This window comes from Polyodon spathula, chromosome 17, assembly GCF_017654505.1.
Source record: "Polyodon spathula isolate WHYD16114869_AA chromosome 17, ASM1765450v1, whole genome shotgun sequence".
NCBI classification, from domain to species: Eukaryota; Metazoa; Chordata; class Actinopteri; order Acipenseriformes; family Polyodontidae; genus Polyodon; species Polyodon spathula.
This window is the reverse complement of record NC_054550.1, coordinates 19,944,894-19,971,354: the sequence shown is the minus strand read 5'-3', so window position 1 is coordinate 19,971,354 and position 26,461 is coordinate 19,944,894. Positions and strand designations below refer to the sequence as shown.

At 38.0% G+C, this 26,461-nt stretch overlaps 1 protein-coding gene across 1 annotated transcript in view; it reads right to left on the bottom strand.

The window, feature by feature from the left end:
- Positions 1-1,521: 1,521 nt before the first annotated feature.
- Positions 1,522-26,461, bottom strand: part of LOC121330232 (ras-related protein Rab-15) — a 37,165-nt gene continuing 12,225 nt past the window's right edge. The window contains exons 2-7 of the mRNA XM_041276581.1: positions 18,244-18,304; positions 12,199-12,259; positions 10,919-10,996; positions 9,964-10,053; positions 3,058-3,123; positions 1,522-2,290 (exon numbers count right to left, since the gene is read on the bottom strand). Coding sequence (XP_041132515.1) covers positions 2,132-2,290; positions 3,058-3,123; positions 9,964-10,053; positions 10,919-10,996; positions 12,199-12,259; positions 18,244-18,304 — 515 coding nt within the window. The 3' untranslated portion in view covers positions 1,522-2,131. The remainder of the gene's footprint in view (positions 2,291-3,057; positions 3,124-9,963; positions 10,054-10,918; positions 10,997-12,198; positions 12,260-18,243; positions 18,305-26,461) is intronic.

The following is a 26,461-nucleotide window of genomic DNA, read 5'->3' as shown; positions in this document are numbered from 1 at the left end:
GCAGCTCTTTCATTCACCATATCACCTTTTAGTGCCGTGTTTCTTCCTGGCCTGACATCTCACCACACATGTCATCTTTGCCACAGTACAGCACAAACATATTCATGCCAAAAATGTTTTTTTTTTCATACACAAAAAATGCATAATAAAAGGTTCTCAAATATTTATGGCTTTACAGTATATGAAGAGATTAAAGTCTTATTTACTCTCATTATTTTGACTGATTCATATATTAAATATGTACTGCAGAGACAGCTCATAGTGGAAAACCAAATGCCCCTCGGGAAGGCTACCTGTGGCTTTGGGCATTAAAATCCCCCCCCCCCCCCCCCAGTAACAATAGTCTTATTAAATAAAAAAAAAAAATGTCTAAAAGACGTTTAAAAGAACACACTGCTTTATGCAGTGTGACCATATATCATTAACCAGCAATAACCACGCTGAATAGTGGTTAAAGAGTCTGACTCATTTAACATGATGACATTCCTATTACAATAGAAACCAGATCATAAACACAATGAACTCATAAAGACGGGCCCTTAACTCTCCACTTCAACCTCGAGGACCACCTCTCTATTAGGCTGTCTGAGACTATTTGGTGGTCCTACTGGAGGGCTTCCGCTTCACAATGAATAACAGCCTAACACTGCTGTACATGCATGTATAAGATTAGGGACCCCTGACACTAAATACTGCAGAAAGGGAGTTGCTGAGCACACTGAAAGACATACAGCTATTAATTTTGGTCATGATCTTGGTAGGAGTGTAGAAGATTTACTGGACCTTCTGCTTCCTTCTATTCCAGATAAGCAGCCAATCGTACTGCGTTGTGTCGATACCAACGTAATTTTGCTGTGGCAGGCCCTACAGAGAATATATTGAGCTACAGTATGACAGACACAACTTCAAGATAACTGGTTGTATTGAAGCTGGATGCGCCATAAGCACAACTAACGTGGTTTATATATAAAAAGTTATTTTCACACATGTTGTGTGTGTATATATATATATATATATATATATATATATATATATATATATATATATATATATAGTAATACATGGCAGGGGGAGGGTCAGATTCCTCCCTGCCTAAAAAACATGTGAAAATGCACATTGTTTAATTTAATTGCGTTTGATTAATTTAATGGTATTTGTTAATTGGTAATTATTCCCTGCATCTGGAGGTAATTGTAAATTAGAACCAGGTGGAGGGTATTTAAAGAGTGCAGTCAGTTTGTTCAGTAATGTGCGGCTACAGGGTGAATAGCTTGTTTGTGACGGTGTGCAAATACAAAGGTAAACCTACGTTTAGTTTAAAAGGGTGTTATGTTATGTTTTGGTTCTGGCAGGTAAACAGTTTAGCTGCCCTGTGCGTTAGTCAGGGACCTGCATACGTTTAGTTAGTGCTCAATGAGAGCTAGGTGTTTGTTTGTTTTTGTTTGTTTGATTGATTTGTAATTTGAATAAAAGTGTGCATAAGTGCTTAAAAACAAAGTTTTTATTTCTGGGTCACATTTTTAAAGGGGCACGAACCCAAATTACGGCCAGCTTGGTTACAATATATATATACACACACACACACACACACATTGGACAACCAGTTATGAAAAGCACTGCAATATTTGGGAAAATACATCAAGACTCAAGAATGTATTTTCAATCGTAGTCCCATTTCCCAAAACACTGACAATAATGTAGAACACACTTGCACAGAAAGTAACTGCACCTGGGTAAAACAAACAAAAAACCAAAAAAGATTGCGCGTTAAAGCTGAGAACACGATTAATCTGAGCGCGCTCTACAGAAGGATTACTGTTCTTCTGTTTTATGATCAATGGATGTATACATTTCATCATAGGAAAAAACAAACATAGGTTAAAATGGCAGTAGTAGTCTTATCTGGGCTATTGTGTAGATAACTGGTTTGAAATAAATGACACCAAAATAACTATAAGAAAATAGACAGCGGATGAGCAAACAGTTAAAAAAGCAGCTAATTCTCTGGACTAAAAAAAACAAAAAACCACAGAACACCATTGCTAATCAGATGTTTCATTTTAGCATGTGTGAGGTTGAGCTGGAAAGCAGCTGCAGTGCCAGAGGTACCCCAGTGCTCCCAGTCTGTTTCCTAACACCAGCAGGTTTTCTGAGAGTTGCCGTGTCCGTCCCCTTTGCCCTCCTCGTCCTCCAACTCTGCTATGCTCAGTTCATCATTGAAGGACACTCGTAACACATCCAGCTCCTTCTTGTGGGCCTGTAGAACTAGTTCTGTCAGGCGAGTGAATGACTGTGGAAAAAACAAAACAGGAGGTTAGCAAGTGGTGATTGTGTTTATTTATGGCTATAAATATAATGTAAACAAAGTCAAATTGAAGGTTCAGGTCAAATGGTAACTCAGGGGTGGAGTCAGGGCCTACTTGAATGTGACTTCCTCACAGAGTCGGTTAGTTTTGGGGAGAATCTGATGCTGGAAGAACTCTGAGAAAGTGCTATGTTTTGTATGCTCCTTTATGAAGACCTGCACCAGGTCTGCACGACAGACCTGCACCACAGTTTAATTTACTAGCTTTCCACGCCTAATGGAGGCCTGGATTTCTATCACAAAACAGCAAGTCAAATGCACAAAATAACCACCACATTTGTTACAAGAGAAACATTCTCATTTGTAAGGTAGTAATTTTAGTTTTAGGCCCAGGACTAAGTGGCAGACAGGGGGTGTTCAGGTCAAGATTAAAGTGGTGTTTCTCTCTTTCCTGCTGCCTCTCTCCTTCCCCTCTCTCTCTTTCTCAGAGTTGTGAAGGTCCATGGCATATCCTCTATGTTTCTGCTTGAGAAAGGCCCAGGACTGAATGGCAGGCAGAGGGTGTTCAGGTCAGGATTGAGGTGTTCGCTTGATTTCAGAGCTGTGAGGGACGTTTATCTGCCTGGAAGTCTGTTTTTTCATGCTCTTAACCCTCAAGTTAGCGCCTAAGTAGTAGACATTGTATTAGTAAGATAACTATTGTTTTACTTATCAAGGCAATAAAAAAATGAAACACAACATGCTTTTCCTACCTCCTTAATATTGTAATTGGTACAGGCACTTGTCTCAAAGAAGTCCATCCCATATTCCTTTGCCAGCTGTAACAGACATGAAGCAAAGACATTTAGTGAGCGATCAAAGCTGTCAATGTGCATCCATTTTCTAATAAAGGTAGGATTACCAAAGAGAACTAAGAGGATTTCTCTTAAGAGAAGGATCCACACTGGAGTTGGGCTACAGTTTGTGAGATAATAGTTAATATAATTTGAAGAGCGGCCCCTAACCAAGCAATCTCTAGTACAAGTGATTGTCTCAGACAAAAACTTATAAAAATAATAATTAAAAGAATGCATCTGGCTTAAGATATTCCTTTATAACAGCAGCATATTACCACGATGAAACCCTAGCAGAGCCATTAGCATTGTTCATAGAGTGCTGTGGTTATTTCAATCAAGAGGTAGGCTGGAAACAATTGATTCAGTCAACCTAATTGTGGAATAACTCCAGTAGTGTTCATGGGGTATCCTGTATGTGTGATGTTGCCACTGTGGTATCATTCTGCATTATCACAGCATTGTTCAGTCATGGCATTACCATTGTATATAATGGATTTACTGATTTAGAATAGTCTGATTTAGTCTGATGCTATCTGGTAGCAAGTTCTCCAGGCACTTACTTAAAGAAAATTCTTTACTAGGGTGCAATCAGTAATGAGTTCCCTCATCGAATAGTGGACAGGTATTAATCCACAAAAATCATTGCATTTATAACAGTTTATTATTCAAAATAATGTGTGCAGACAAAAGCCTTCAAATATAACTGAAAACATGCAGGTGCAAATTAATCTACACAGTAATGTAATATACGCACTGAGAAAACTTTATATTTAAAAAGAAAGCAACAAGATGTGCTCTACATGAAAGCCTTCAAATACAACTTTCAACTTAATACAATATACATGTAAGCTTCCAAAAAAAAAAGGTTCAATGATCAATAATCAATTAATTTAATAACTGTTGCATCTCCACACTTTTCCACACTGTGTGCCAAGTTAAAATACTGTACAACTCAATCCCACCCAAGGAATTCCAGCTACCTGTGCCATAGCTATCTACTGCATACATGAAATGAAACGCTTAAAACATTTTTATTGCAATGTTGTTAAAGGTGTTGATACATGACCTAAAGAATGAAGAAAAATGATAAGCGCTGAAAGTAACAGTTTTACAGGTGATTCTCTGTGATGTAACCCTGGTAACAAACTCAGCAGCATGTATCTTAGTGCTAGAGACTGAACTGTTGATAATATATGTGGTGGCTGCCACCACTGGGTACTTTAACAAAGCGCTGCCTCTGAAGTGTGGAAGTGCTGAGTTATTAACTCTTAATAAACAACATATTGAAAGACATTTATAATACCAACACTTGCTTTCTCATGTTGCCTGCCTGTTGCATTTTCCTTATAGAGTAATGTTAGCGTGTAGAAGTGAATGTGGTTTATTGAATAAGTAATGTCCTGTTATGATGCTCAACCTGTGTGAAATGAGTCTCGCCATCTCTTATAAGACAAGCTACACAGCTTGCATATGATAATAGTTAATATAATTTGAAGAGCGGCCCCTAACCTTAAAAGGCATGTCATATGCAGACAGGCTAAAAAAATTGAATCTGTTCAGTCTTGAACAAAGAAGACTACGTGGCGACCTAATTCAAGCATTCAAAATTCTAAAAGGTATTGACAGTGTCGACGCAAGGGACTTTTTCAGCCTGAAAAAAGAAACAAGGACCAGGGGTCACAAATGGAGTTTAGAAAAAGGGGCATTCAGAACAGAAAATAGGAGACACTTTTTTACACAGAGAATTGTGAGGGTCTGGAATCAACTCCCCAGTAATGTTGTTGAAGCCGACACCCTGGGATCCTTCAAGAAGCTGCTTGATGAGATTTTGGGATCAATAAGCTACTAACAACCAAACGAGCAAGATGGGCCGAATGGCCTCCTCTCGTTTGTAAACTTTCTTATGTTCTTATGTTCTTATGTTCTTATTATAAATCAGTCTTATGTTCTGTACACAGGACGACATTTATACACAGGATAAGATGTAGACAGACATGTCGGCTAGTCAGCTACCTGGACCATGTCACCACCATAGTTGTGCACCTGTCATTACTGCCCCTTCTGAAACCTGGAATTAGTAAATGAAAAATCTCATTTAAAAAAATAAATCACAGTTTTAGGAGGGGACACAAATTAATGCAGATCCCTCGTGGTTTCCCAAAACACCTGATTTCAGAAACTCAGCAGACCAAGCTGTTAAAAAATGACATTTTTGCTGTAATAGTTATCATAGCAAATAATGATTTTAGCAGAAACAACAGCAGACAATCACCACACAGAACAGGATACACAAAAAATAAATAATCAATTATCATCTCAACAACTCTATTTCTTCCTTCTAGCTCAATATATACATTAGAGCAAGATAACTGAGCAGTTGCCCCCTAAAATTGATCGGTCGTTAATTTTCTCTATGGATTTCCGAAACAAGCATCTTTCTTAAACTAGCTGTCCTGCCCATTGATTGCAATAAATAAACAACAGAGTTTAACAGAAAAGAAGTATGACTCAGATAAACTGGTAACTCCACACCTAGCTAATTTCCAGCCTTGAACAACTCCAGTAATCCTGAAAGATTAGAAACGCCGTATAGTGCTAGGGAAATAATATTCAAACAAGCACTGCTTGAAATGCATTTGGTGGCAAAAATGACCATGTTTGGATTCTTCCCTGATACAGAATGTGTAAATGACTGTAAATTATGTCTGAAATAAATGCCAATGGGAGGTCAAATAATTGATTTGAAAGCCTTGGACATAACTCCCTTAAAATTGTCTAACATGTTATGCAATACACTTTTAGTGCTGGATGGAAAAATATTTGAAAACTAAGACATTTAAATCTGAAGCTACTAGATGTGTTGCCCTTTAAAATGTAAAAATGTTGTTTTAGCAAATGTTATTTCATTCTAAAATGTAATATCTGGTCGTACACTAGGTTAAAGAAATATCCAGCTGCAAGCCTTGCTTTTTAACTGTCATGTACTTCCTTGGTCTTGTCCCCACCCCTTTACTGGCTTTTGTCCTGTCGATAATCAGTCGGCTGCTTGCAGTATTGCCTGACATGCTTTCAGCCAGTAACAAGCTTTGACCTAAAAGACACTGCTGAGGTGAATTAACCCAGAAAGTGCAAACAAATAACTAGACAATAAGGCATGGAAACTGAGAGCTTCCTTTACCCTAATGCAGAATGGATACCACATTTAAAAATTAAAATACAGGAGTGCCGTAACATGGGTTTCTTTCCAACCTGCACATATTAAGACTTATTTCACTAATGAAAGAGTGTCACAAAGATGGCTGGAGTGGGGAACGTCAGACCAGAAACAGGAACCAGGAAATAAACAAAGAGATGGAGTTTTGGGAAAGCTGAGCAAATGGTCTTGCCCAGCATTTAATAGTGCACAGACAGACAGAAAATAAAAGGTTATAAGACGAACAAAAACACAGGACACGGCACAATCACCAAATTAAAGAGACAAACAAAACGGACTAACACTGAACAAACATGGTGAGCTGATATTTTTTACTATTATTATTATAAATCCCTCTTCTCCAATCCCATTCTCCACTCACCGAACACACAACCCCGAGTGAGTGAAAACATGCTGCTTTTATGCAGCTGTACCGAGGCTCGATTGCTAATCAATCATTCAATTGGAGTCGCGGTACAACTGCACGTGAATTAATAAAGGGCAACTCCACGTGCTCACATATTATTACATTTAACTTGCACGTGAAGTGCTGTGCAATCCTCGTGCCTAAATACAAATATACATTTTAAACACTTGTGTTACACAGATTTATTACCATTTATATCCTGTGTACCAATGACTATACACCAACATTAACACACAACATACAACACAAAATACACACAGAGGTGGGCACTTTGCCACAAAGAGCAAAACAGGTAACATTTATGAAATTATTTCTTTAGCTAAAATTACTTTAAGATGTATTACCGTTTTTTCATCAATTCAGGATCTGCAAATATTTCAAACACAATGTTACAGAAAAAAAAAAAACTGCTCCATCGTGGTGCTGTTGCTGTAGGTCACATGGTCAGCTAGACCACTGGAGTGAGTTTAAACAACTAAAACATGATGTGATTAGACAAGTACCAAAAATCTGCAGACACTTTTAAACTAAAGCATTGTTTCTGAGATATCAGCAATTTCCAAACTATTAAATAAAAGCAAAGAACAAAAGAAAAAAGGGGGGGGGGGGTACAGATAATATTGCTTGTGCTCACAAAAAGTAATGCAAGTGTAAGTAAGTGTAATGTAAGTAATTAAAACCTTGCTAAATTAGTGCTCCTTTAATCTAAAAACGCATGGACCTACATCAGAGTACCTTTTACATGAAATCTATTTGCTAAATACCACATCTGTGATTTTGAGAAGCAGCTCGAGTCAAACCCCTGTGTCTAGTTCTAGATCAAAGTCTCAATGTCTCTGAGGATAAAAGTAACACTTTTGCTAATTAGGATCTAATAGATACAATGGTGTCTTAGGCACCCATCTGAAAAAACCCAAAACACTCCTCTAATGCTTTTCTCTTTTTAAACTGTGTTTCTACTTCTCTTTAATCCCACTAGCTGATCAATTAGATATTAATTTTGTTAATATGTTGGTGCTTTTAGTGAATTTAGTTCTTGTGAGGGACGATGGTGCTGGTTACAGCCCAGGAGGCAGTGAGGTACCTAGGGGCTGTGAGAGCTTCACCCCACCTCTCTGTAGACACATACTGCTGGGTATACAGTTATACAACTACACATATGTGCATTGTACTACAGAACTGCATTGTGGTTTTCTAATTGTTGCTCATGTGCAAACAGGCCTATTCCTCCTTCTAAGCAATGTACACACACTGAATTTCAGTGCTTTTTCCATGGTCATGCTACGCATTTACCATAGCTTGCATGTTTGTAAATGTGCTTGCATGTTTGTAAATGTGCTTTACCATACAGCGACTCTCAGAAGTATTCACCCCCCTTGGACTTTTCCACATTTTATTGTTACAACATGGAATCAAAATGGATTTAATCGGGAGGTTTGCCACTGATCAACACAAAAAGAGACCATAATGTCAAAGTGAAAAATACAATCTACAGATTGTTCTAAATTAATTTCAAACATAAAACATAAAATAATTGATTGCATAAGTATTCACCCCCTTTGCTATGACACACCTAAATAAGCTCTGGTGCAACCAACTGTCTTTAGAAGTCACATAATTAGTTGAATGAAGTCCACCTATGTGCAATTAAGGTGTTTCACATGATTTCATGTTAAATACATCTGTCTCTGGTAGGTCCCACAGTTGGTTTGTATATTTCCTAACAAAAATTACATCATGAAGACGAAAGGAACATTCAAAGCGCCACACTTTGAATGCCTAACACCACACGTCGTCTTGAGAACACCATCCCTACCGTGAAGCATGGTGGTGGCAGCATCATGCTATGGGGATGCTTCTCTGCGTCAGGGCCTTTAAAGCTCTTGAAGATAGACGGCAAAATGGATGCAGCAAAGTACAGAGAAATCCTAGAGGAAAACCTGCTGAAGTCTGCAAGAGACCTGGGACTTGGGAGAAGACTTATCTTCCAGTAGGACAATGACCCCAAACATACAGCCAAAGCCACACTGGAGTGGCTTAAAAACAAAAAAGTCAATGTCCTGTAGTGGCCCAGTCAAAGCCCGGACCTCAATCCAATTGAGAATATGTGGAAAGAGTTGAAAATTGCTGTTCACCAAAGGTCCCCATCCAACTTGATGGAGGTTGAGCAATTTTGCAAAGAAGAATGGGCAAAAATTGTATTGTCCAGATGTGCAAAGCTGGTAGAGACTTATCCAAATAGACTCATGGCTGTAATTGCTGCCAAAGGTCCCTCTACCAAATATTGACTCAAGGGGGTGAATACTTATGAAATCAATTATTTTCTGTTTTGTATTTGTAATTAATTTAGAACAATTTGTAGATTGTATTTTTCACTTTGACATTATGGCCTTTTTTGTGTTGATCAGTGGCAAAAACTCCTAATTAAATCAATTTTGATTCCATGTTGTAACACAATAACATGTGGAAAAGTCCAAGGGGGAAGAAAACTTTTGAGAGCCACTGTAGATTAACAGTACTTTACATTACACTTTATTATACATTGCTATGCTGTATATTAAACTTGTATAGAGTTTACAGATTGTTTGCTGACCATTGTAGAGCTGTTTCATTAGCACTGAAACTCTGCATTCACTGGTCTTCCTCCATCAAATTATATGAATAAAATGAGTTATTCTGACCTCCCTACCAGTATATGAGGTGGGGGCATGTCCAGCTCTGTGTTGTGTAGTGGTTTGTACACCTCTGTCTGATGTTTCAAGCCTGTTTTTAGCCTACTTTGTCCTTTGTAATACCCTGATTCCTTTTAGAATCAAAATAGAATATTGTATTTCTGTGCACGATATGCCAATCTGAGGAATCATTTTGTATTAAAAACGTATTCACTTGCATAGTCATTTTTTCAGGCATGCACTTTAAATGACAAACTAATCTTTTTGCAATCCATTTCAAATCCACATGTAATCTTGTCCACTGCTTTTTGAATCTAAAGAATTTTGACTTGCCCCTTGGCTTCTTGGAGCAGGTGCCCTGATGAGACAGCTGGCGTTAAACTTTGAACTGTAGGCTGAACTGAAGCATGTTTGTTATCACTATGGGGAATCCTGGAGGTTAGTGAAGGCATTATGAATGGGGACTTATCCAAAACCGGGATCTTCTCCTAGTGCAGATAGAAAGCTGTCTGTAGCTCAGAAGAACTCACCTTGATGCCCTGCTCGGTGGCCACCTGCCTTTTCTGTTCCTCGTCTGCTTTGTTCGCAATCAAGATCTTCTGAACCTTTTCAGGGGCGTACTGCAGAAGAAAGAGCGAATTCATCAAGAATTCAAATGGATTTCAAATATTTAGAGCCCCATTGAAGGCATTTTTAAAAATTCAATTGTTCCTTTCTTTTTTCACACTTCTAAAAGCTTCTCTTTGTACTTCATAATAGAGCACATTCCCAGCTGCATATTTTCTATCTGTTTATATTAATATTAAATGTCATTTTTTTTTGCATCTTTTTAAATTTGTGTTGCATTATTGTACTGTGGGTGATTCTGCATATGTATTGTGCATTGAAGTCTGCCCATTTACAGCACAGAACAGCTTGTACCTAAGAGGCTGATTCTGTTATTTCACCCACCCCTTTTTCTACACTTTTTTGTAATACCCAACCTATCGCCTCACCATTTGACCTCCAATCAGCAAGACTGAAAATAAACAGACAACCTCTGTTCCTGCTGTCGACTGAAGCCTGGAACCTGGGGGGTCTCTGTCTGGCCTCATAGGGTCCATTACCAGTAGGGGTCGCTGAAGCGCAGTCAGGTGAACTTATCCCAGGAAGAGTGCTAATGTCACTTTAGCGCCCCCAACAGTGACTCGGCACAAACTGGATTTGAACCACGCTTCCATTACTCACCCTGCCCTCCAAACGCCAGTGCTTTTACTCAATGAGCCATCTTACCCATAACTGACAATTAAAATCCAGGACCTGTCATGTGATAGCTGTAACTAGATTGTGTATAGAGTGTGTATAGATATATAGAGTATACTGTCACTGGTGTACAAATGTGACCTATGGCTGCCGGTGTTCTGTTGGTTTCAATTACAATTCAAATAATTAGGAAGACACATCACGCCGAATCTGCCGATTGAAGATACAAATGGAAAAGTTTACCTCGTCTACATCACTAGCCCACTTCATGATGTGTTGAAAGGATCGTTCGCTTGTGATGTCATAGACTAAAAAGATTCCCTGAAAAACAAACAGAATGGGGCTCAAAAATGGGGATAAAAAATAGGGTTAAATATTACCCCAAAAATGTAATTATTAACCTGACAACAGACATGTATATCTATATCACAAGAATTGTGACTAATCCATTATTCCAAAAATCTGACATTTCTTTAAATTTCCACTTCCCTGAATGGACCTTTGAGCTCTTGAAAGCAAGTGTTTGTGTATCACAGTTAACCTCTTCAAAATACTGATTTAGTTTTAGTGCTACAAGGCTGTTCTCACTGTAGTACTGTAGTATGATTTCATTTTTTTAAACACACAGTTACATTCCCTCCATGGTTATACTTTACAAAATAAGAACTAGATAAAGATTTTAATAGCTTAAAACAGTTTCAAACGATTCCCTGTTTAAAAGGATTTTAGCTTAAGAAGCTAAGTTTGCATAAGCAACGAGGGAGTTTATAAAGAAGACAATTACTTGTTCTGCAGATTATCTCATAATAGCTAAGGAAAACAGTTTTAAGCTTTGACTTAAAACCCAGAGAGAGACAAAGACAACAACAGACCTTTGGGCGAATGTTCATAATTGCTATAAATAATATATCAATAAGAATATGCTGTAGGGACCTGAGCTCATTTGAAGGGTAATGCTTATTTGTATGTTTTTTATAAGTCAGTATAGCATAGGCAGTATGAACCTTGTCCCTTCCTACAGGTGTGCTGAAATTAGAAAAGTGCAATCTTCAGACCTGGTGTTCTAAAGTGCTTGAAATTCCTCTGTTAAGTGTTCTCATATATAAATACTTCATTCTTAAAACATTAGTTATTTTGTGAATTTCAATGTTTTTAAATAGAGTTTTAAATGATATGCAGTAGGCTTATTACAGGCATTGTAAAGCATATTTAAAAATATGGCAAACCAGGGTAAACTATGATACAGTAAATGCATGGTAAAATTGCAAAAATACCGTGGTAAACTTTTATAGAGGATAGCATTGAATTATGGAAATTCAGCCACATTAGTGGTATACAAAAGCAATACATTAGTAATAAGCAACCAAATGTATTACATAAGGTATTAGAACAAAATACAGAACAACTGTTTAAATATGCTGCTGACTGAAATCAGCAGTCCCAGAGGTGCAGTGTTACCCCATGTATTAATGCGACCAATGCAGAATGACTGGGTGGGGAGTTTGTTTGTACATGTGCCCTACCTGGGCTCGTCTATAATACTGTTTGGTGATGGTCTGGTAACGCTCCTGCCCTGCAGTGTCCCTGAAAGAGATGAGAATGAGAAAGAAGCACAGTTAACATCCCACTTTAATACTCATGACACCACTGACATTGTAAAGGCATCATTTCATCAGGCACCCTGATGAGGGATACTGGAGTAGATCGAGTTAAAACCATGGTCAAGTAAAGAAAAGCAAAGGATGTTTAAGCACTGGGAAGTATGGTATAGCGTAGAAAAGCATAGTAAAAAGTACTCTATGGGAAATGCACTGTAAACTAAGTTAATGCATTGTAAATGCTAAACTATAGTTACTGAAAATTTGTAAATGTATGGTACTATATATACATACAGTAGCAAAACACTGATTTACATGATACACATTTTGTAGAATGCCTTAGCAAAATGAAATCTAGACATGGGGAAATCTGAAATTCAGAAAAACAAAAGGTCTCTTTTCTTGATCTCGTTTTCATTGCAATTTGAAATGCAGTACATCATCATCTTCTATGTACTATAATTTGTAAAGAACCCTCAACTTGATACAGATTTAGTAAAGTTGAAGTAGACATTTAACACATTAGCTTCTAACTACAAGTTAACTCACAGTATGTGTGGGTCATGCCAACGCTGAAGTAACTAGTTGTAACAGGGCGGAGCGTTTTAACCACAATGCAGACGAGCCAGGCTTATCTTAAGCCGGGTTTTAGAGCTTTTAACCTCATTAAACAAACTCAGATAAAACACATTTTCTGACACAACACATTTTCTACATGGTCCCTGCCAAATTTAGCAGTCGCTTATTGTAAATTACTTCTTACAATACAAATTCACTTAACACGAATTTCCTGTTTATACAAAATTTGTTGGAGCCTCCAAGGAAGAAAAATGTGAATACAACAAATTGCCTTAGTTGAAACAGTTGAGTGTAAAGGATATTGGGAACTGTAGTTGAATGCATCCAGATGAACGCCTCTGTACTGTATTTAGTGCTTTTTTGGGACTACTGATCCTATGATGCATTTCAAGTGTCCATAGTGCTCACGCATCAATGCCGTTTCCATGAAGCACTGAAATCAGTGACCAGAGCAAAAAAGGATAGCAATTGTTATCCTTGCAGACAAAAGTGGTCCAATGTATAAGAAAAAGATAGATTTCGACATTCCCACGGACACTTTCTTAACCATTCTAAAAAAACCAGGATAGAACAATACAGTCCTATGAACAGCTAAACTGTGGATGCTCAATACCCTTATTTGGGATGTTTAAAAATGCCTGTGATCAGAATGGGACATGTAGATTTAAGTGCAGTTAATTTGCGACATTATTTTCAATAAAATGCATTGTACTTTTAAATGTATAATACTTTTCATTATACTATAATTGAAATTTGATTTCAGTGTTACTGTAACTTCAATAAAAACTGACAGTATATGTTTCTGTTCGACTCCAGATCATAACAATTACTGATGACCTTTTTTTCTGATCTCTTGAAATTTGTATTAATGAGAGTTGACTGTATGTTTAAAAACATATCATAGCCACAAGGTGCTGGAAGCTGTTCTTTACTGTTTGCTAGCACAGCTGTGTTTTGTTTTTCTGTTGCTGATACACTCTGATGACTCTTGTAGCAGCCTAATCAACATGACTTGTCCTTAAGAACATAAGATAGTTTACAAACGAGAGGAGGCCATTCAGCCCATCTTGCTCGTTGAAGGATCCCAGGGTGTCAGCTTCAGCAACATTACTGGGGAGATGGTTCCAGACCCTCACAATTCTCTGTGTAAAAAAGTGCCTCCTATTTTCTGCTCTGAATGCCCCTTTGCCTAATCTCCATTTGTGATCCCTGGTCCTTGTTTCTTTTTTCAGGTCGGAAAAGTCCCTTGGGTCGACATTGTCAATACCTTTTAGAATTTTGAATGCTTGAATTAGGTCACCAAGTAGTCTTCTTTGTTAAAGACTGAATAGATTCAATTTTTTTAACCCTTCTGCATATGACATGCCTTTTTAACCTGGTATAATTCTGGTCACTCTTCTTTGCACTCTTTCTAGAGCAGCAATATCCTTTTTGTAGCGAGGTGACCAGAACTGAACACAATATTCAAGATGAGGTCTTAATAATGCATTGTATAGTTTTAACATTACTTTCCTTGATTTAAATTCAACACTTTTCATAATATATCCAAGCATCTTGTTGGCCCTTTTTATAGCTTCCTCACATTGTCTAGATGAAGACATTTCTGAGTCAACAAAAACTCCTAGGTCTTTTTCATAGATTCCTTCTCCAATTTCAGTATCTCCCATATGATATTTATAATGCACATTTTTATTTCCTGCGTGCAGTACCTTACACTTTTCTCTATTAAATGCCATTTGCCATGTGTCTGCCCAGTTCTGAATGCTGTCTAGATCATTTTGAATGACCTTGCTGCTGCAACAGTGTTTGCCACTCCTCCTATTTTTGTGTAGTCTGCAAATTTATCAAGTTTGCTTTCTATACCAGAATCTAAATCATTAATGTAGATTAGGAATAGCAGAGGACCTAATACTGATCCCTGTGGTACTCCACTGGTTACCACACTCCATTCTGAGGTTTCTCCTCTAATCAGTACTTTCTGTTTTCTACATGTTAACCACTCCCTAATCCATGTAAATGTGTTTCCTTGAATCCCAACTGAGTTTAGGTTGAGAATGAATCTTTTATGCGGGACTTTGTCAAAGGCTTTCTGGAAATCTAAATAAACCATGTCATATGCTTTGCAATTATCCATTATCAATGTTGCATCTCAAAATCAAGCAGGTTAGTTAGACACGATCTCCCTTTTCTAAAACCACGTTGACTGTCTCCCAGGATACTGTTACCATATAGGTAATTTTCCATTTTGGATCTTATTATAGTTTCCATAAGTTTGCATATAACAGAAGGCAGGCTTATTAGTAAGTAGTTACCTGGTTCAGTTTTGTTTCCCTTTTTGTGGATCGGTATTATGTTTGCAATTTTCCAGTCTATCGGTACAAACCCTGTGTCAAGAGACTGTTGCATGATCTTGGTTAGCGGTTTTTAAATAACTTAATTTCATTTCTTTGTGTACTATTGGAAGGATCTCATCCGGCCTAGGGGATTTGTTTATTTTAAGAGCTCCTACTTAACACTGGATAAAGAACAAGTTAACATGTGGGGCATGTTGTCCGTAACCTCCTTTGTAAAAACTTGTGAAAAGTAATCATTTAACATATTTGCTATATTTTTCTTTCTTCGTCTATGATTTTGCCATTTGTATCTCTTAGACATTTAACCTCCTCTTTGAATGTTCTCTTGCTGTTGTAATATTGGAAAAACATTTTGGAATTGGTTTTAGCCCCCTTAGCAATGTTCATTTCTATTGCTCTCTTGGCCTTTCTAACTTCCTTTTTGACTTGCGTTTGCAGTTCCATGTACTCTTTCTGTGTACTTTGTTTTTGATCCCTTTTTAATGCTCTTTAAAGTGCCTTTTTTCACTGAATATTTTTTTAATTGATCTATTAAACCATTTTGGCAATTCAGTTTTACATTTAGATTTGTCTACTTCAGGGATGTAATTGTTTTGTGCCTCTAATACTACATTTTTGAAGAACAGCCATCCTTTTTCTGTGGATGTTTTCTCTATTTTACTCCAATCTATTTCTGTTAGTCTCTGTTTCATACCTTCATAGTTTGCTTTTCTAAAATTGTAAACCTTAGCTTTAGTCATTACTTTTGGGGTTTTAAAAAGCACTTCAAATGAGACCATGTTGTGGTCAGAGTTCTTTGACCTCTGTTTTAGTTATTCTGTCTTCGTTATTTGAAAAGACTAAATCAAGGCATGCCTCCCCTTTAGTCGGTGCCTTGACAAATTGTGTTAGGAAGGTTTTTCCCATTTTATATGGGGGAAGTTGAAATCCCCCATTAGTATGGCTTCTCCTTTGCTACACGCATTTCTAATGTCATTGTATAACAGATTATTTTGCTCGCCATCTAAATTTGGCGGTCTATAGCATGCTCCTATTATTATGCCCTTTGAATTTTTGTCTGTTGCTCTGACCCATATTGATTCAGCTTTATTTTCTTTGTCCAGGTTTAACACCTGGGCTTCAAGACTGTTTCTTATGTATAGCACTACCCCTCCACCTCTTCTGTCCTGCCTGTCTTTCCTATACAGTGTATACCCACAAATATTATATTCGTCCCCTCACTCTCAGACAACCAAGTTTCTGTAACACCTATCACATCATAGTTACTTGTTAGTGCAGTAGACTCAAGGTCTAAAATTGTGTTTCTGATACTTCTAGCACTTAGATAAATTCCTTGCTACAATGGCACCTGCTCCACTATCATACCTCTCTGTTAAATTTTGCCTTTCCCCATTTCTGGTAGATTGTTTGCAATTGTGCTGCTCACACGGCTTTACAGTGCTGCAGGCATCACAAATCAATGTGATTTGAATCTCTAGTTTAAGTGATTCCAATTATAAAAGCAGCCAGAAACTGTATATTCTTTGTGGGCCAAATATGACTTCATCATACCAAGATTATGAATTCACTGTTTGTGATAAATAGATATGTGCGTGCATTTGTGTTTCACAAACATTACATTTTTAGAAACATAACCGTTATGTTAGATGTAGAGTATTACTTATAGCTTGCGCTTTTAAACAGAAATGAATTATCTTGTTAGAGTCTAAACCTCAACGACATGCCATCATTCTGCTGAACCTGTTTTTCTGGTTAGGTAGTTAGGTTACACCAGCTAAAAACCTTTCAATAAGACATCTGCACAGGTTTGATGTATTTTTTATTTGTCTTACAATACTCCAGATTTGAGAACAGAGAATGTAACTGTGCAAAAGTCTTGTTATCTTGTGTAAAAGTTAAATCTTAAATATTGTGAGTAATAGGGTTGCATTTGTGCCATCAATAATATATTGTAGTATCACCCAGTAAACATCCTAAAAACTAAATGAACCCTCTTAGCTTTAAAGAGCAACTTGGAATGGGTATGAACTCTTAATGTTGTGTTAACTAATGTTCTTCTCATTTAGAATCAATTTGGATGTTTGTGTCATCGCATCCCGTAACTTTACAGCACCCATGTGGCCTCAATTGAGCTTTTAGACTCATGTCTAAACTCAGTGAATCAGGTAAACCATAGTGTAACCATTAACCTGCAACACTGTCCCTAGTGAATGTTAGAAGCACACACATTCAATGTGGTGTATTTCTTACCGACATATTTTTCCAGACCCGTAAGAAGCGTTGTAGAGTGTTGAGGGTGGATAGGTTAATGGTCACATGATGTACTAAGGTCTAAACATGATGCTGACAGCTGTACTTATTTAGAAACATTTAAAGAAAAGTAACAAACTCAATCACAAATATTTGAATTAGTCGTGAAAGGATGTTACTGGCTGTAAAGCATGTCTGTCAATAGGGGAAGCAGCTGGTTGGTTAAGAACAGATAAGAAGTCTAACTGTCGCTAAAGCCCAGCACAAATCTGGACAACACTGCACTTTGTTTGCACTAAAAGTACTGTATGTTCACCAGAAGCATTAGAGAACGCACTGCTTACGTGTATGTGTTTCTGTATGTGTTACGTGTGAGTGAATTAAAATGGGACTGTTATTATTTCGGGACCAACCTGTGGATTACAGATAAGCAATACACACCACTGTATTGCTTCTCATTGACATTGTTATTATTTAAAGTTGTTCGCCATCAGGCATTTGGGTTACAAAACACAACTATTAAACAACATTGCACCTGAGTTATAATTGTCTGTGCTTACTGAGCACCTGCACTCGCACACTGTTAACCACTTTGTTACAGTCCTGTATAAACTAGATGATGTGTGGCAATTGTTGTAACAGATAATTTAGTTTGATGTTTACAGGAACATCTCTTGGAAATGAATAGTACAACTCAAGAGTTTATCCTGGAGGGACTTTTTTTCCGATATTAAAAAAAACAAAAAAAAAAAAGCAATCCTAGTTTCTCGAACCATTTTGTACTTACCATATCTGTATTCTTACTTTGATTCCATCTACTTCTACTGTCTTCATTTTAAAGTCAACCCCTAAAACAGAAATAATACGCTTCATTTTAACAACATGTCTGCTCAAGTACTTTAGCATTTGCCTCCGTTGGTTTCCATGGAGACCTCTCCAGGATCACAAATGAAGACAAAAGCAAGAGTTGTACAGGGACTTCCATTTTAATCTACTGTATTAACCAAGGGATTTTCTGTTGAAACAGTGAAAAAGAAATCAACAAAAGCTTGCTGCCTTTTACAAAAGGCGATATCATGAATTTATTAGAAGCCATACAAAAACTGCTTTGCTTTCTTTAATACAATTGAGAAAATGTGCAAGAGTCAGCAACAACCATAGAAATGTTTTTAATACAATGCCCGATATCAATAAAAATTAAACAGGACATCTGTTATTTGAAAGTATTGAAACACTCCAGTTTCACAACTTGTAATCATGTGAATGTCTCTTACAGGTATGCTGCAAGTCCCAAGCTTGTGATAAAGTAACCGAACTGGGCACCAACACATTATACAGTCCAGGGTAGCATGGTGATGCAATACCATTTGTGAAATGAATGCACATGAAAACCACAGCCAGAGTAACAAGAGCATAACACAACTATACCATTTCCAGGTAATACTAGTTAAGTATTTGCATCTAATTTATATTACAAATCACATCCCCATTAGAAACAATTGCTTTCACTGAGAGTGTGATCTCACAAGTTCTATAGCAAAAGATTACATAGGTTAATATCAGCTTTTTTTTTTTTTTAATTTACTTAATGACTTAGAATATGTTTATAACATGGTATAACACGGTACACAGAGGAAGTAACTTCAGGGGCTGCTCCTCAAGTCTAGTTGCCTGTCACATGCAACTTAGGCGAGATCAGACAAACACTCTTCATAGGCGTAAGAGTCAGAATCACTGACTTTTGTTTTTTCTTGCAATACTCATTTAATGATACTTTAGCTGATCTAGCCTATGTTACAAAAATCGATTGAATGCACACAGAACTGAAGAGCTGCTCCTACACTTACAGTCAAGCACCTTAACAAAGACTAGTCACTTTTTTAAAACCACAATATTATAGATTAGCTACTGTATGAACTTCTTTCATTTTCTTCTTTTAATACGTCCACAAAAGCTTAGGCAGAATGTGCAATCTACAAGCAGTTAAAGGCGTGCTTACCAAGTCGCTTTCTTATCTTATTAGCACAATGTTATCACTGCTCCCCCTTTTCTTGTGTTGAAGATCGTTTGGTTCTTTACTTTTATTACATTTTATTATTAGATATTTTACAGAAAACATCATAGATGAAAAGTTGCTGCTGCTGCTTTCTGGTTCTTAGTCATGTTGTGTTGTTGTTCAAATTCACTCCAATGACCTAGCAATCAACCGTGACCTACAGCTAAAGTAGGATGCAGCCGTTTACCTTTAGCTTTGTATTTCAAATATTAGTACATTCTAAAACCTTTGAAAAAAAAAACAACAAGTGGACCATTCTCAGTACAATAAATGGGGGACAAGTAATAATGTTACTAAAGTGAATAAGAAATAAGAACATTGAATCACTGATTAGCAAGCCTTTAAACTACTGAACTCATGACTAATAGGTAAAATCGGGGTCTGTTTTAATCATTTCAACATCAGACTTTCATATTCATCAACGTTTGGATCATTAAAACAGAGCAAGTTGTCTAAACTGTTTGAGTTCCAACTACTTCAATTAATCAATCAAAACCATTTTTTGGGTCAATTGAGAAGAAATTGACACTGACGACCTGACAAGAGGCAGGCTACAATGGGGTTGAATTTTACTCTTATTCCCTACTTTCATTTATACTCTATTAACGGAACAAGCGATCATACCTCCAGGCTACAGTTAAATAAACAGGTAACAGTTTATATTACATCTTTTGACACACATTACCCTCTGTAATAAGCCGTTGAAGACCACACTGACAGCAAACACCATTGAGACCAACAGGCTGCCCAAGGCAGGTGGTGACAGCACTCCTTCCCTTGCATTATAGCTGCTTTATACGCAGCGTTCGAATCAAACTGTATACAATCTATCATAATGCAGCTGATAAAGTATAGTAAAGTAAAGCAACTATCAAATTGAAGGGAATGCTATGACCTAAATGGTTCTGCAAGGTTTTCTTCACAGTAATGCACTGAGATTAATTAAAAAACAAATATATTTTATTACAAAATAGCTTGGATAAATTAAGTGCTGTGATTTGCTAACAAGATAACATGAACATGTGGTAATAATTGTCTTACCCATGGCTATGACATCATAGACCAACTTACTTAACTGATCTATTAATATTACTATGCCTTAATAGTAACAATGATCTAAACAGTGTTTCTGTAGGTAAAAATGTCAACATACAACTGAAACAGCATTTAAATCACTCAACAATCTGTATTTTTTTAATCTCTGTCACAAAGAGTTACAGAAAAATTGGCAAATATATTGTGCTGTTTATTTAGTCAGCGAACAGAACAAAGAAAACTCTGAGGCAAAGCAGTAACACTTTATTTAAAAGCCATCTGAGAAATCACCACAGAAATCTCACTCAGCATGTACAGTAATACATATGCAACAGCAGCATCTACTTATCAAACTAAATATTGCCTTATAAAACTGACTAGTGAGTATGCCATTTTTAAATTCGACACAACAAATACATCAACACTATCCTCCGATTTCAGAAACACATTTAAAATAAAAGTAAAATCTCTCCTGCTCTCTTCTGATACAACCGTTGGGCTTTTAAACATGGTCGGGTTTGGCATAGAATTCTATTGTGCTCGCCGTGGATGGGAAGGACTGCAGCACTGCGCAAACTGACATGGAAGTCGTTTTGTTATCTAACACTCAGAAGCACCTCCCTTGAGTGCCATGCAGTGTTTGGCTGTTCCACGAATATTCCCTCAGATGAGGGAAATCAGTTTGCTTTCAATTCACAAATGTCATTTAATCTCAAAAATGTTACTATAAATGACAATACACAATGTAATGCTTATGGCAAATAAAGTCCTCAGGGACTATTTTTTCTCAATGGAAGGATACATAATACATTTCTTATTTTTTTCCTTAAAAAAGCTAGTTTGTGTAATTTTTTTTTTAAGTGTGGCCATTTTATAAGCAAAATAACCCACTCCAGGGTGTGCAGTAAGACAATTCTGCTGCCTCGTGTCTCGCAACACACCCAGGGTGTGCGGTAAATTATCTGTCGTTGGTTATTACTAGGGTGACCAGGTAGCAAGAGTGAAAAATCGGGACACTTTCAGTTGGTGAGGGGAGGAAAAAACCTTGTGAATTACTGCACAACGCAAGTGACACAAACCACGTATCTTTCTTCTGTAGATAGGCCTTTTTTATTCCTTCACTTTCCTATGTGCATTGCACTTAGGCAAAAACAAAAACTTAGAGAAATATAATTTTTAAAAAAATACTCCAAAGCGGTTGACTTTCTTGTTTACTATTCAGATGACAACAGTGTTTTAATCAGCCTATCAGTGCATCTGTACTGGCTTTTCTGTGACCTGCTGTACTGTATGTAGCAGGTGGGACAAAGTCAGTGCTGCATTGTTTTGATTTAGGTTGGTAAAATCTAGTTTTCAGCATTTAGACGTAAAATGCCAAAAATGGACGACAAAGCAAAACAAGCAAAGTATATTTCGGATGAGGATCGTGTCAAGACATTTCCCAAATAAGCTGTACGTGCAGATGGAAGTAATTTGCTTTGCACATCTTGACTTCAGGAAAATATGGTTGATCGCTATAACTTCAGAATCAAGTACCACTATCTTTAGGCTTTTATAGTGCCTATGAGGTGCATTTAATGTTTAAACAGGTCCATGAAATGTCAGTGAAATCATAATTATAATCCTAATCCTAATTGGATGATTTGACCATGGGCATATGATTGGATCCATTTTTTCCCCCACTGCATTCGGTACTTGCTTTTGCATTTTAGTGACAGGCTCATCAACAACACCAGGCATCATGACACTTCGCCAGTAAAACTGGATGCACAGGCGCACACGCCAAGATAAACACATGACACATACCGCATGATTGCAGGTTAATGTGATTGGATAGCTGCACAGATCCACTGAAAATGTCAGTACTGCTTCTGTCAGTAACATACATCTCCTGCCATGGTTGTAATATTCAACATTAGAGCTAACAATATGACGAAAAAGTGGATGACTATGACGTATATCAACAATATGTAAACAAAAGTATAAAATAACAAATAGCAATTTAGTGTTTACTCACAATTTGATAAGCTATTCGCCAGATAAAATTATTCAAAACTGTTAGTGTGACATACAGAAGGCTGGACGTACAGACAGCCAGATACCCAGAATGTGATGCTCTCAATAAAGCAGCTAAATAATGTTAATATCAAGTTTCATGACATCTCCAGCTATACACAACTATACACAACGTTAAGTATGACATTCAGATAGACAGACAGCCACCCACTTAAACCCTGTGTCAAAGTGCCCGCCCCTGTGTGTATTTCGTGTTGTGTGTTAATAATGGTGTATAGTCACTGGTACACGGGATATAAATGGGTCTGTGTAACACAAGTGTTTAAAATGTATATTTGTATTTACGCACGAGGATTGCACAGCACAGCACAGCACTTCACGTGCAAGTAAAAAGTAATAATATGTGAGCACGGGGAATTGTACTTTATTAATTCACGTGCAGTTGTACCGCGACTCCAATTGAATGATTGATTAGCAGTCGAGTCTCGGTACAGCTGCATAAAAGCAGCATGTTTTCACTCACTCAGGGTTGTGTGTTCGGTGAGTAGAGAATGGCATGGGAGACAGAGGTAAAGAGAATAATAATAATAATTGTTAAAGCAGCTCACCGTGTTTGTCTGTATAGTCCGTTTTGTTTGTCTCTTTTGTTTTGGCGAATGTGCTGTGTCCTGTGTTTTTGTTTGTCTTACAACCGTTTATTTTCTGGCTGCGAAATCATTTGCTCAGCTCCACTAAACTCCACCTCTCTGTGGCTTATTTTTCCTGGCTCTGGTCTGACGCCACCCACTCCGGCCGTCTTTGTGACAAACCCCCAGAATCTTAGTAATTGTAGCAAGGCAAACAAGTGTGTTTGTTTGTGTGTTTTTGTAATTGTTTAATTATTTAAGTAATTGTTTGCTAGCGGGTGCACGGTTGGGACTTGCTGCCTGCTATGTTTGGTTGAGGAGAAGGCAGTAAGCGATTGGTTCTGCTAATCCCTGACCAGTAGGTGGGCGTGTCCCAATTGAGTGTCCGCTTTCTTAAAAACATCCAGCCGAGATTGGGAGAGGCTGCTGCACGGCCATGAGACTGTAAAAATTTTTTGGGGGGACAAGGTCAAACCGCAAGCCACTGCTGAGTGATTGAGAGAGGAAGGACTTGCTATCCCCAAAACTGGAGAGGGAGGAACTACAACCCTGAAGGCCAAAGTAGGCGGAGCTGGCAGGCCCAAAGGCCAAAGTAGGAGTGGCAGCTGTCCCGAGAGCCAATGGAGGAGTTGCTGTCTACAGGAAGGAGCTGACATCCTAGGAAAGGAGGAGCTACCGTTTTGTAAAGGAGGAACTGCCGTCCAGAGTCTGAGGAGGAGCTGCCAGCTGAAGGTCAGAAGGGGAGGAGTGGCCATCCCCGAAGGTGAAAGGGAGGAGCTGCCGGCCCGAAGACCAGCGACAACAACAACTCTGTGCTGTGGAAGGGAGCGCGGTGGCCAGGCATGGTACCACCAAAGGAAGACAAATCCAACACTGGGTTGGTGGGGTAGGCCTGAAAGTGAACGAGGCTCCCAGCGTAGAGGCCCAGGGGTTGCCAAGGGAGCTGTATGAATGACCCACACAGAAGCCGTGGAGTAAGAGCTAATGTTGGGGTCAGCTAGCAGCAACGGGTTGTCTGGTGAGTAGCAGATGACGCTGAGCCCCAACAGTCCCTCCCTCCCACCCATGTAAATAATGTATTTCTGTAAGTAATGTATTTATGTGTGAATATTGGGTGGATGATCGAATGAACCCTAGGGGTAACATTCGGAGGGGGAGGGTATTTAGCAGGGCAGGGGACCCCTTCACGTGAAAATGTGTTTGTTTTTGTGTTTTTGTAATTGTTTAAATATTTAAGTAATTGTTTGCTAGCAGGCACTTGGTTGGGACTTGCTGCCTGCTGTGTTTGGCTGAGGGGAAAGGCAGTAAGCGATTGTTCTGTTAATCCCTGACCAGTAGGTGGGTGTGTACCAGCTGAGTGTCCTCTTCCATAAAAAAATCCGGCTACTGTGTTTTACTTTTCCTTTGTACAGCTTGCTGTATGTGCCCTCTGTGCATTACCATCGCTGGTAACGTCACATGATCTGTTTGTTTACTTTTGTTTACTGCGCACCTATAGTGTGTGACAAACGCACCAATCCTGCGTGTCTCTCTACTCACTCATAGGCATACTTACGCAGGTGACAGATACCCTGTCACACGCATATTACAAAGTTATGCTTATAAATAGCAGTTCTATCAATAGTAAAACAACTTCCATAGTAAATTACTCATTTATTGGTAAGATTCACATCTTAAAATACAAGCAGACCGTGACAGTACTGCTAAAAAGAGGTAAGAAAATACAAGCAAAGACCGTGATAATACTGCTAAAAAGAGGTAAGAAAATACAAGCAAAGACCGTGATAGTACTGCTAAAGAGGAAAGAAAATACAAACTGGGGGGCAGGCTGGGGGCTGGACTATAAATTGGAAACGTGTTTTATTCAAAAAATAATGTTTGTGAAGTCTGGGTATTCTGGTACAGCAGACAGACAGACAGACAGCTGCCCAAGTATTTGACAGTGTACTTGCATGAATAACTTGGGTTCCCAAACATTATAGTCTCACAGACCCCCACTTCATTACGTATCCTGACTGAGGACCCCCACCTTATGTATCCATACAATCTCCTTACAATCACCCCCTTGCTTTGGTCAGTGTAGTGCATGTCATGTTTGAAATAACCTCCAGCAAACAGCAGTGATCATATAAATTAACATTACCTGGTGTTGGGTTACATGGGAGATAATACTTCTGTGTGCTGTCGTCCCCCTGAAAGTTGTTAGTTATTGAGGGAGTGGCTTACCAGGTGCACTACACATGTACTTAACTGAGATTATATAAATTCTTGTTGTGAGCCCACGAGGTGAGCTGAGGAGCTGAACACAGCTGGTTGTTAAGCACATACATGTCCATGTTAAGTCAGCATTAACAATAAAGCCTAATGAAAATTGAAAAGGAGAATTATATTTTATTCATTGGTTCATAAAGTGGACCATTTATCGGTATCTACTGTGAACTTCAAATGTACTGTTGAATCTCACAAGTGAAATCTCAAACCTGGAGATCAGTTAGTTAGTGTTTCATAATACATCACCCTACTGTAGTTTCAATGCTGTAGTTTCATATTATGTTAAATGTGTTTTTTTATGCTACATGTAAAATGCTGTTATTTTGTCCCTTAGCGGTCCATTTATTCAGCACCTGTCAGGTGCGTCAGGTCCAATTTATTTTCACACGCGCTGTTTATTTTACTTATGCTTTTTAAAAGTATTTAAAGGTTTAAAAAGGCCCTGTATATCAACAGGACATTCAGTACTGCATCTCCAGCCAAACCCCACCCCTTGTTTACTGTATTTTTCACATACCTCTTCATAGTCGTGCATACTGATAAATCCTCTCCTGATCACTCGTTTTATCACCAAACACTTCAATAATGTGGTCCAAGTCATTATTTTATTACTACAATATCTCAAAAAGCTCTGCAAATGTCTGATATTCTTTGAGCGCTGGATGCAGAAGCAGCTATCTTCTTTGTTTATGCCTGTGTTATCTCTGTGGTGCAGGGGCTATGTGGCTATGTGTATTGCTCAGATCCAACCCTTTTTTTTCCGGCTTCTCTCAGCTCCTGTCGGTCTCACTCAGCCATTGAAAGGTTTTCTCTGCTTTTTCCAGAGAAAAAACTACTAGAGACATGTGCTTGACATCTTTGGAAAGGGTCCAACATTGGACTGGAAAGGAAAAATTGTAATGTCGGACCTGGTCCGACATGTGACTGCACAGGGTTAAACGTTTAGAATTCTTCCTAAACGTTTACCCATTGTCAAAGATATGCATGTTAAATACAGAGGT